This window comes from Diabrotica undecimpunctata, chromosome 9 (assembly GCF_040954645.1).
Source record: "Diabrotica undecimpunctata isolate CICGRU chromosome 9, icDiaUnde3, whole genome shotgun sequence".
Classification (NCBI taxonomy): Eukaryota; Metazoa; Arthropoda; class Insecta; order Coleoptera; family Chrysomelidae; genus Diabrotica; species Diabrotica undecimpunctata.
In genome coordinates, this window is record NC_092811.1 from 98,397,090 (window position 1) to 98,409,413 (window position 12,324).

The following is a 12,324-nucleotide window of genomic DNA, read 5'->3' on the forward strand; positions in this document are numbered from 1 at the left end:
TACCCATGAAACCAATGCACACGTTTTACCAATTTTAAGGAGTTGCATACCTGTTCTAAAAATACCAGAAGCAAATTGAAAACGACTACAGAATTGAGAATTTGTGTCAGACGCTTATGGGAAAAGATTAAAAATATTTTTAGGAGGGAAATGACCCAAGAAAACGATTCGATTAGATTGCTAATAGAAAATAAACATACAGAAAACTGATTGGAAAGAATGTCATTTGGTAATTGAAATTTTCATGGTAAATAAATTGAAATAAAGTAAAATATAATAACAAAAAAAACTTCATAACGAAATTATATTTAAAATTTACTTCAAACTTATTCACAGTTTCTAAGTTTTACTATGTATTTCCTTTGAATTGAATATATTGCTTTCTGAGAAGTTTGAAAAATTTTATACAATTCAGTTTCAATTTCTAGGGTAATTTACCATTCTGAAACTGTTCTTTCATTAAAATATCATTATGTGGAAATGATTTAGTGCCAATAAATTTGTCTCATTTGCTTTATATTACTGAGTAGGTACGATAACTTTATGGTATTATGACAAAGAAGGACTACTGTAAAATAACCGAATTATAGATAAAACAAGTAGCTTTTTATGTCTAACATCGGCTGCGTTGTAATGAAAATTACATCTGTTGTCGATCTGCCTTGCATAAATCCAAATTAGTTTCCGGATAACTCACGGATAACTCTGTTGTGTGCGTCTATCAGTTACTATTATTTGTGGTAATAACTCTTTAAATTAATATTCCTGTTAAGAATTATTGATAGCACGGTTTTTATGACATAGCTGATAATATCCAAAGTAATATCATAACCCAATGAAGAAGAATTTCAAAATTATTTTAAACTTTTTTGTCTCAAAAGTTCTGTTGCTCTTTCTAGCGTCTCTTTTTTATATATTGTCGTTATAAGGTCTACGACAAAATCAAAATTCTCTTAGTTTTCCATGGCGCCGTCATAATGTAGTTGGTCGTTACATCTCCTAGGCATGTAGTAATTTTATGTATTTATGACGAGAAAACCCTGCACCGGAAGACATAAGTCATTTCATCTTCATTTAACTTTTTAGTTCTGTACATGTAGGACCTAATCGAACCATGTCCAGGAAGAAACTATGTAAAAAAGTAATTTGTTCTTTTAAACCCACATCTGCGATGCTTTCACATCAGGAATCAGCGCCTTAGTCTATTGTACCTTATCTATATGTGCCTCCCATTCCTGTTATTAGTTTAGTGTTTCGTTTTTTATTTCGGCTCTCATCTACCTTCTTTCTTTCGGATCTCTTCTACTATTAGTTTAGCGTTTCGTTTTTGATTTGTTTTTGTTTCGGGTGGTCATTCTCGCTGTTAAGCCGGGATGTCACGGAGCGTGGAGAGGCGCTCTCGCCGGTTCACGTCGGCAAAGAGAAATAGAGAATAGATAATAGTGAAAAGAACACGGTTGGCACCCCACATTACTGTGAAATTAACAAATATTTACTTTTTTTAGTTTGGTTTAGTCTGTTTACGAAAAATTTTAGCAAGTTGAATAATTTATACAACGATAAAAATTCCAACACAACTTTTTTAGACCATTCCATAGTAAAATTACTACGACAGTGACCGTACTAGGCCCTCGGCGCGTCGGAAGGGTTGGAGTGGTAAGTACCTGCTCTGCGTCAGCTTCTGACCTTCCTTTGAACCCTGGTAATTTACCGACAAACAACGAGACTGCCTGCGCCGGCCATAAATCGGCAATTCTGCCCTATCCCACGGATCGTAAACCACAAATATTGACGGAAGAACGGTATTCTACGTTGCGATGGTTTCCATCTTTAGATTTTGTCTTTTTCTATTATGTATTTTCTTTTTCACTTCGCCACCGATGAAGAACGCCGCTCCACTTTCTGTGAGATCCCGGCTTTATGGAGCATATCTCGTTTCTTGGCTAGGAGCTGGATGAGGAGAGTTCTTGCATTCACTTGAAGAACATTTTTAGATATAGTGCGGTACGCACTTATTACCTTAATGGGAGGTTTCCGCTGTGCTCTTGTTAGCGTATTATTCTATATATGTGCCCCGTAAAGATGGTTTGAATACACCATCTGACGGTACATTCTTCTCTTTTAATTAGTAGAGCCACTTACGTTTGGCATAATTTTTATAAGATTCCGATTCCGCTTTGTGGACCACATTGACTATCTGCTTCGTAAATCGTAAGCCTGAATCTAAACGTATGCCCAGATATTTAACACAGTTTTTGGCTCAATGATATTACTCCCACATCGAAAAGTCCGATGTGGTCTATTTCGGGGACCTTTAACTAAATTCTAAATCATTTTCATTCATCCATCTGTTGACTTTCCTACAGCATTCATTTAATATTTTTTTCTTTTTTATTCTTTTTCTTCTACTTATACTTCCATTGAACTAATCTGGACTTAGCTAAAGGTATATGTCGCCAGAAATAATACATTTTTTAAACTTAAAATGTGGTAGGTATTCATGGCAACGTAGGACTTTAACACGGGGATAGCTGATCCTTACACAAAGTGTCTATATTTATCAACAAGTCCTCAAAGACACTTTGTCTAAGGGCCAGCAAACCCAGTATTGGAGGTTGCAACGTTACCATAAAGTAAATTTCGTCTATAACTTAAACATCCTAGAATATTATCAGCAACAATGAAACTTAAAATTTATTTAACTACATTTCAAGGGTTTTTACCTACATTTAGTGGTTTCAAACGTGTAAACCTAGATAAGCACTGATGATGGAATAGTGATTCTGAAAACGTTCTGTGATGTAGCTCGAAAGGATTCGTTTATATTATTATTCCTTTTATAAAGGATTTTTTAAATAAAATATCTAAACTTTAAGCTATTTGTCAACTACTAAATTACTCAATAGATATTAAAAATTTTATCTGAGAATTGGCAAATAGCTACAAGACATGGCATAACAGAGAAACAGGAACAAACCTTGTGTAAACATATGATAATAGAGGAAACTATACAGCCGATTATAATTTTTTTGGGAAACGACGAATTTAGTGGTGATGATGATGCTATTTGGACATATCCGTTATATAGACAGATACAATGTTTTATTTAATTTTTCTTACCTCATTTTTGTCTGTTCGGATGTCAGTGATTTTTGGAGGAGTTGGGCCGACCACTCTGTGGATTAGTCTGGGTCTGTTCTTAATGACGTTCGTAGTTATTAAGATGCACGAGTAATTGCCATAATCTTTCTCATTGTTAATCCTGACTTCTAGTGCGTTATCTGGAAATTCGCGTATGTTTGAATACTTCTCTGTATCGACAGCCACATGGCCTTGGTAGAGCAAAACGTCATCCCTCTGCCAAATGTTGATAACATCTGAAAAAATAAGAAAGTTTTAAATAATTCTATATTCAAACTTGACAGTTTAATTATATCATTATAAATAATAATCAAAACGAATAATAAAAAGAATAAAAATAAGCAAATAGGATAATACAAAATCATTGCAAAGAATAAAAGAATTAATCATCTGAAGATCAAAGACATTTAAAAGAAGATATACATTTAGAGATTACTTCAGGAGATGCAGAGCAAAAAGCAAGATCTTTTTTTTCATGCGCCATCTCCTATTGGAAAAACCCGCTTCTTTTAGTTCGGCTTCAGATAAATAAGCGAATTTTTCTCATAAATACTTAAATTAAATTCACCATGTTTCCCCTCAGGTCTTTTACAAGCTGCTTTATTAAACCTTAAACAAGGCTTTATAAATTGATTCATTGAACCTAACTTGATATGAAGGAAACGTAAAACAATGGTTTTTGGTTCTTATAAAGCCTTAGCAAAATGTTATTTTTTTTTCTTGGTCTTAGCAAAAAATTCTTTTGTCAGAATTTTTCTTGGTGGACAATATTTTGTAGACCATTCACATTCACAAACTTTTAGCAAACAAAACAGCTTTTATACTTGTTGGTGACGAGTATATGAAAATTAGAAATCCTCACAAAGTGGAAGAGTATAGATAAAAACTTAAAATAATGTAGACCCAAAGAATGACATGCAGCAGCACTGGCTTAAAGTCATAAAAAGAACAGTTAGTGAGGTATTTGGGACAAACAATGGTTTGTCGAAGAATGGAATAACAAAAAGGAAAAACCAAGCATGGGAAAACTCTATCAAAAACTAAACAAAATACAAAAAGAGTTTATACTGGAATATGCTATCAAAATATCCAAAAACACAGCTCCAGGTCCAGATCAGATTTCTTACATTATGTTACAAAAAATGGGTGTACTGGCTAAAAGACTACTACTACATATTTATAACTGTATTTTGCAAACTGGAATATCCCCTTACAAATTTAATGATTGCTTTGTTATATTAATTCTAAAACCGGGAAAAGACAAAGATAATCTGTAATCATATAGACCAATAACATTATTGTCATGCAGTTTTAAAACATTCGAAAGAATTCTAAAATTACGAATGGAAATTTGGTTAAGGCGGCATAATATTCTACCAGCAACACAATATGGATATAAACAAGGCTATGGAACTACAGATGCAGTAGTTCGTCTGACTACAGATGTACAAATTGGTTTTTCTAATTCCATGACAATAGGTGCATTGTTTATTGACATAAAAAGTGCATAATATGACAATATTGATTTAAATATACTGTGTGATAAACTTGTGTGTCTTGGCATTCCAAAATCGATAGCACATTTACTATCAAATCTATACAAAGACAGAAGTGTATCGATAAGAGTAGGTCACAATATTATTGGACCCAAGATCACATCAAAAGGTATTCCACAGGGAGCTGTTTTAAGTCCACTTCTTTTTAATTTGTACACATACGATTTGCACAACTTATGGTCTCCCAATATTGTTTGCTTACAATATGCTGATGATATTGTCATCTACTCACATAAGAAAACGTACAGTGAAAGCACTACTGAACTCAAACATATTATGTACAACTTGGATAATTGGACTTGGTTAAATGGATTCAATATTTCGTACCAAAAATGTGCCGTAGTATTTTTTTCAAGAAAACACCCTATTAAACATCACGCTGTAACCTTACATGGCAATGATATTCCAATTGTTTCGGAATTTAGATATCTTGGTGTCGTACTTGACAGAAAATTGCTTTGGACTCAACATATTAATTATACAATTGGTCGCTGCGAAAAAGGTATTAATTTTCTTAAAATGGTGTGTAAGAGATCGTGGGGTGCAGATCAAAACATTGCATTGAATTTTTATCGAGCCTATATAAGATCTATAATAGATTACTGTTGTGTGGTATATGCGTCAGCTAGCATAACCAATTTACGTAAACTTGATAGAATCCAATTTAAAGCTCTAAGGATTGTGTTAGAATTGATGAAAAGCACTCCAAATGAAGCCACCGTAGCTCTAGCATCTGAAAACCCACTCTCATTGCGCAGAGAATATCTGGCAAGCAAATATTTCCTAAACCAACATTATCGTGGCACTTATAATGCAAAAATAATTAATGAATTAAATAAAGCTGATTTAACATCTACATACTTCATTAAAAAAAACTCTCCACCACTTGCAAGAGCAATTATAACATGCAACGAACTGAAGTTAATAAATTCCCCTTGTAATCTTATCTGGTTCATGGTTGTCAGCCGTACAAATTTAAATCCCGGGGCACTAATGGCAGGTAGCAAAGAGATCCAGAGAGTCGACAGATTCACTTACCTCGGAACTACCCTCAACGTACAATGGGACTACGCTCAAGAGATTAGATCCAGAATTGAAATGGCACGGTCTACATTTATTAAGTTGAGATCCTTGCTGTGCTGCAGTGATCTCAGTTTGGGAACCAAGATGCGGATAGTGAGGTGCTACGTTCTTCCAGTGTTACTATATGGAGTTGAAGCCTGGACACTGACGCAAGCCACTGAAAAACGAATCGAAGCCTTCGAGATGTGGATATACAGAAGGATACTAAAAATATCTTATGTGGACCATGTCACCAACGTTGAGGTCCTACAGCGCATAACAAAAGAAAAAGGAAGTGCTTAATTTAATTAAACAACGTAAGCTTGAGTACCTCGGCCACGTGATGCGGAACGAAGAAAAATATTGAATTCTTCAACTTGTTATGCAGGGTAAAGTATTTGGCAGAAGAGGACCGGGACGCCGGTAACATCCGGACCGGATAAGGCACTGAAGAAGAATCTTATCTGGGAATCGTTGGATATACCACATCTAACAAGTGTTCTAGCTACAAATATTATTATCCCTAAATACCAAAACGAATTTTGCTACACTACTCTTAAAGAAATCTTAAGTGGCTATTCAGATCATATTGTGATCTATACAGACGGGTCAAAATCACCAACATGTACAACCAGTGCTTACTTTGTACCAAAAATGAAGATTAAAAAATCATTTATTTTAAATAATCAATCCAGCATTTTTTCTGCTGAAGCATGTGCTATATACAAAGCCCTTGAATTGTGCTGTGAAAACCAGTGGAACAAAATTGTCATATGCAGTGATTCACTGTCAGTATTACACTCCTTGCAAAACTTTAAAATCACAATAAATAGCAATAAGTATATTCATATTAGAAGTTTTTCAACAGTTACTAAAACTATCAGATCCATATGGATTTCTAATTTTCCAATTTCTATGGGTTAAGGGACACTCAGATATTCTTGGCAATACTATTGCTGATTCTATAGCTAAAAATCCATTACAGCACCCACATATGGTGATAGAAGAATTTAACACATGTGACCTACTTGCCTATATCAAACATATTAAATTTAAATGGGACAGACAATGGATTCAGTTTGGTGAAAGCAGGGGCACTAAGTTATACAAATTACAACCAACAGTAGATTTAGAACAATTTTACAAAGATGTCACACTAAGCAGAAACACAGTGTCAACTGTCTTAAGATTAAAAGTAGATCATGGATCATAATACAAGCACGTGGCTGCTAAAAGAATCGATAAAAGAGGGTTTAAGCACGCCATTAAACGTAAATCTTCTATTAAGTGAAGACAATATAAAAATCTTTAAAATAATTATGATATTTCTTGTAAAAATTAAATTAAAGATGAGTGTAAAATTGATCGAATGCGTGAACATTTCCTTTGTATGTTTACCATATATGTTGCCCACCTACCTAACCGTGGTTTATGTCTTGTTTGTTAGAATAAAGCCGCTCTGATGAATCCCTGAGCGTGAAAAGTGTCCTCCTTGTACAATCCTGTATGAATGAATACTAATATTTATATGTAATTACGTGGCTAAAGGTTTCAAGCCAAAGCCAATTAAAAAAAAACTATGTGTAGAAATAAAGACGGAAAAATAACAAACGATCATAATACTCTGATTATGAAAAGCAATGCTCACCTATGAATCAGAAACCTGGTTATTGATAAAATCGAACGAATCGCAACTATTTAAAAATAACAATAATATTATTAAAAAAAAATGTGGTGGTAAAGCTGATAAAGCTTGGCAGACTGAGATAAGTAAGTCATGTAGAGCACATGGAACCTTTTGAACCAGCAAGAATGATAACTCAACAACAAATGGTGGGAAATCGATACAAGGTGCAGCCAAAAATACGATTTGTACTTGATCTCTCACTTCTTTGTCCATTCCCCATAGCTGGACAGTGCAATTCCAAGGTATTTTATTTCCATTACTTGTTCAATACTGATACCATCAATTTTTATTTTACATCTGGTTGGTTCTTTGCCGATTGCTATTGTTTTAGTTTTCTGAGATGAGATTGTGATATTAAATTCTTTTGCTCCTATGTTAAATTTTCCCTGTCCTGTAATGTTTTTCTTTTAATCTAGAACCACATAGTTTCCTTAGTGAAACTCAGATACCTTACTAAACCATCTAGTTAACTGTGGTTCTACATTTTATAGGAACTTCTAAGACTTACGCTGTATACTAGGTACAGAACATAAATAACTACTAAAATTAAACTTTACACCACTGCTAAATCATAGGCGGCATGTACTTTCGAGGGCTGACTACCAAGTCAAGACTCAGATATGGTACCCACTCACTAGACGTGTAAAACCTGGTACAGGGTTTTAGACCTCTGCACTGGTTTTCAGGAATAAATGAAAGATACAAAACAAGCCGATTGGCTGTTCAACGATGACCACGTATGATATTACAGTGTGTAACACGCGAACAGGAAACAAAATTTTAATAATACCAAAATTGAGAGATTTTCGTAAAAATTTTATGAAAACTAAAGTTGAATAAACATCACGAATTCAATATCGGAACTTAAAACAAGAAATAGCAATCTACATACAAACTTCCACCATGTTAAATTTTTCCCTCTTTCCTAATTTACTCCAGAGTTACGTACACGATCCTAACCCTCTTTGATTTAGCGTTCGCTCTCTTAATATTCGGCTCCTATCTCCGGCTATAGCTCTGCCCTAAGCCTTATTGGGGAATTTCGCGTATTTTTGCCGTACAGCTACTCTTAGATTTAATTATCTAGTCTGTCAACGTAAATCATTATTTTAAGAGGCCACGTGTGCAGGGTAAACGGTATTTTCGGTAGACACAAGCCCTTTTAATTGTATCGATTGTAAGGGTAAACTTTAATATCTGGTTTGTAAATAAAGGGATGGTGAACGCTGCTGTAGGTTCATTAGGAATTGCGGAACGTTTGCCGCTGGTCTTTACTCGATGTTGTTGAAAAGTTCAGCTTGATTTTTTAAATGACAAAAAAATCGATATTGCTGGCCGAAAAAAATACTCTAAAAGAAAAGAACTTTAGTTTATTTATCTGGAGTACAATATTGGACTGGAAATAGTTAAAGAAAGTGAAATATGATGTATAAATTAACCGGTAATATAATTTATTAATCTGTAATTCAATGTTGGACTTGAAATATAAAAGTTAAGATATTGTTCCCAAGCTATTTTCTTGTGGCATTTTAAAGTAATTACTATTTTAATGGGAATAAGCCACAATTGAAGTTTAAAATACGTTTATTGACGTTTCAATTTCCACTTCGGAAATCGTTCTCAAAATACAAACATTAATAAATTAAACAAATTTTGTTTTTTGTTCACTTGGTGAAAAATTCTTCTAATAATTTAATTTTATCTGACTCATTTATATTGACAATTCAGACAGATATTATACATTTTAAAGGAAAAAGACTTTAAAATGATATTACCAATATTGCTGAGTTGCGTTCCTGGGACGACTTTATTGTAGTTCATTCGATTACATGAAATCAGAAAAAATCGTAACATGTGATTCGTCTTTAAAAAGACAACGACATGCCATGATGAAGTAAAGTTCTCCTGTTAATGATTCCATAGTAAATCATGAGGAAAAAACCAGGAAAAAAACCTCATAATACTATCCCGACATGATAAGTATTTGGTCTTACATTTAGTTTACTCTCAATAACCATCAAATTCTGATTTTATATGTATATTATTTAAAAAACATAAATGATGTATCCTCGTTATGGATGTTACTGACTTATATATTGACATATAAGTCAGTAACTTGAATAGTGATATTTTCCTTTTATTAACCTCTTTATATATATATATATATATATATATATATATATATATATATATATATATATATTTATATATATTTATATATATTTATATATATATATATATATATATATATATATATATATATATTTACTTACTCTAACAGTTAATGGCCTTAATGTTTCACCTAAATAAAACTGATCGCATTCACAAGGTATTTTATAAATACAATTCTTTGTTATTAAATTTCAATTGTGGCTTATTCCCATTAAAACAGTAATTACAAATAAAGATGACTTATGATCTATAATGTGATTAGTAGTATAAAAATAGGGATGTATGTCATTAGAAACCTAGAATACTTAATTAAAACGTGAATTATTAATATAAAGTTACTATCAGTAACCTCGCCATCCACAAAGATCTTTTTGCAATGCATTTTAATTTTCACTGCCCAGAGCTTACTGTATTTAGTTTCTGTACTCCTGTTGCTTTTTCCACATATCTATCATGGTCTTTTTCGGTATCTTAACTATTCCCTGTCATTACTTGATTATTTTGCAGGCATACTCATCATTCATCATAAATATATCCTATTGTTGTTATATATATTTGAAGTTGTCAAAATTACAATAGAAGATTTTAACAGAATCAACAGAATCAACAGAATCAACAGAATCAACAGAATCGACAGAATCAACAGAATCAACAGAATCAACAGAATCAACAGAATTAACAGAATTAACAGAATTAACATAATTAACAAAATTAACAGAATTAACAGAATTAACAGAATTAACAGAATTAACAGAATTAACAGAATTAACAGAATTAACAGAATTAACAGAATTAACAAAATTAACAAAATTAGCAAAATTACCAGAATTACCACATTGAACAGAATTAACCGAATTACTCTGCATACCAGCGAGGTCTATTTGACCGAGAATTTTAATGTAATTGTAGTGCCGTCTCGGTGGCACTGGCGTTAACTAAAAGTAATACAAATTCTTCTATAACAATCAATATGTTAACAGAATTAACACAATTACTAGAATTACAGACTTAAAATAACAGAATTATCAGAATTAACAGAATTAAAAGAATTAACAAAATTGACATAATTAACAGAATACAACAAAACACGTTAAAATTGAGAGAAAATATTGAAAGAATCCAATATAGATGGTTAAGACATGTAGAAGAGACTCGGGACAGCACCGAAGGAGATGGCAATATTGAGGACGAAATAGGCTTGAAACCTAATTCTTAAAGTGAAAACCAAGAAGTTATTTATTGAGAGTATGCTGTTTCTTAAGAAATTTTTATTGTATTGGATATATTAGGTTAAAATCATTCTTACCGTGGTTTGACACCTGGCACGGTAGCCTGACAATCTCTCCAACTTTTGCCACAAACACCTGAGGTTGCGTCCTAAACTCGGCATGTTCTTCCTCACTTACAGGTTCGCTAATGTCATCTGGACCGTCGTCTGGGCCATCTACGCCATATTCGTCGTCATCGCCGTCATTCTGCAGATCTTCGTCTAAAAGAGCTCCATAAGTGTCTTCGTCATTTTCAGGTTTTGGTTTGCCTGCAACAAAGAAGAATAAAGTGGTGAGAGTAGTACATAGAATAATTTTATTCAGAAAGAATTCGATCAATTTCAAATTTATATTTGTGCGATTTCAGATTTATATTTATATTTTTGCGATAGTTCGTTTTAGTTTCTTTATTTTCAGTAACTTATTAGTCACCACCGGCTTATTAAAAAAAAAAGAAATTGGTAGGATCATCTAGGGGACCAAAAAAATCCTGTAGGTATAGTTATACTAATACTATAGTATACATAATTATACTAATTTATAAAGTCATGTATCAAATCTACAATAGTACACAGAAATAAACTAAAAAACTAACTTTTTGGGGACACTGACCTCGCCAGATATTTGAAATTTTTTTGAGTTTTATAGACCTCGATAACCAAAACCTCTGTTTCCTGCAGTGAGTTCGGTGGACTTTTTAAATTTTAACCAATTTTAGGCCAAAATGCACAATTTTAAGAACTTTCGTTAACCAGTAAAAAGTAAAGCATTTTGAACGAATTTAAAGGTAATTATATGATAATACACGTTTAATTAAAAGCTTTAAAATGGCGATTTACAAATGTCGATTTTACTAATTTGTTGCTTAGAAAACTGTAATAAACATAAGAATTTTTAAATTTCAATAAATGTTGTGAAAAGTTGGTTCCTAGTGTTAAAAATGCGGTTAAAATTTCAGATTTATTCATCAATTAGTTTAAAAAGTATTTAATTTGTTAATCCCATACAACTTCTTTTTGCAATAACATAAGTCAGAAGAAATAAACTTTTGCAAAATTCATGATCACTCCACACCTCGAGATATAGATATTGGTTAACTTTAACGAAAGTACAAGCTGAATATAGCCGCAAATGTCAACCATGGAACAAAATATTTCGTTCTGGCAGTGTTGGCAGGTATATATTATAATGTATATGTTGTATTCTTCAAAATATAAAAAGAGAACGCTTTAGAAAAGTACATTTAGATTACAATTATGTTATGAATTCTGCAATTATGAATAAATATAAAACACGAACGAGTAAATATTTGCTGCTTTGTAGATTAATTGCAGTTAATTACTAGAAATTATTTGGCAATTATCCTTTGATAGATTAGCTGATATATTTGGCAATCTTCAAACCACGTTGCCAGATTGCAACAGATGTTTGCAATTAA

At 32.6% G+C, this 12,324-nt stretch overlaps 1 protein-coding gene across 4 annotated transcripts in view; it reads right to left on the reverse strand.

The window, feature by feature from the left end:
• The window catches only part of LOC140450313 (protein amalgam-like), a 140,452-nt gene that overhangs the window by 38,983 nt on the left and 89,145 nt on the right, over positions 1 to 12,324 (reverse strand). For all 4 annotated transcript variants that reach the window (XM_072543871.1, XM_072543870.1, XM_072543867.1 and 1 more), the window contains exons 2-3: positions 10,925 to 11,155; positions 3,121 to 3,377 (exon numbers count right to left, since the gene is read on the reverse strand). In XM_072543871.1, the coding sequence (XP_072399972.1) occupies positions 3,121 to 3,377; positions 10,925 to 11,155 (488 nt within the window). The remainder of the gene's footprint in view (positions 1 to 3,120; positions 3,378 to 10,924; positions 11,156 to 12,324) is intronic.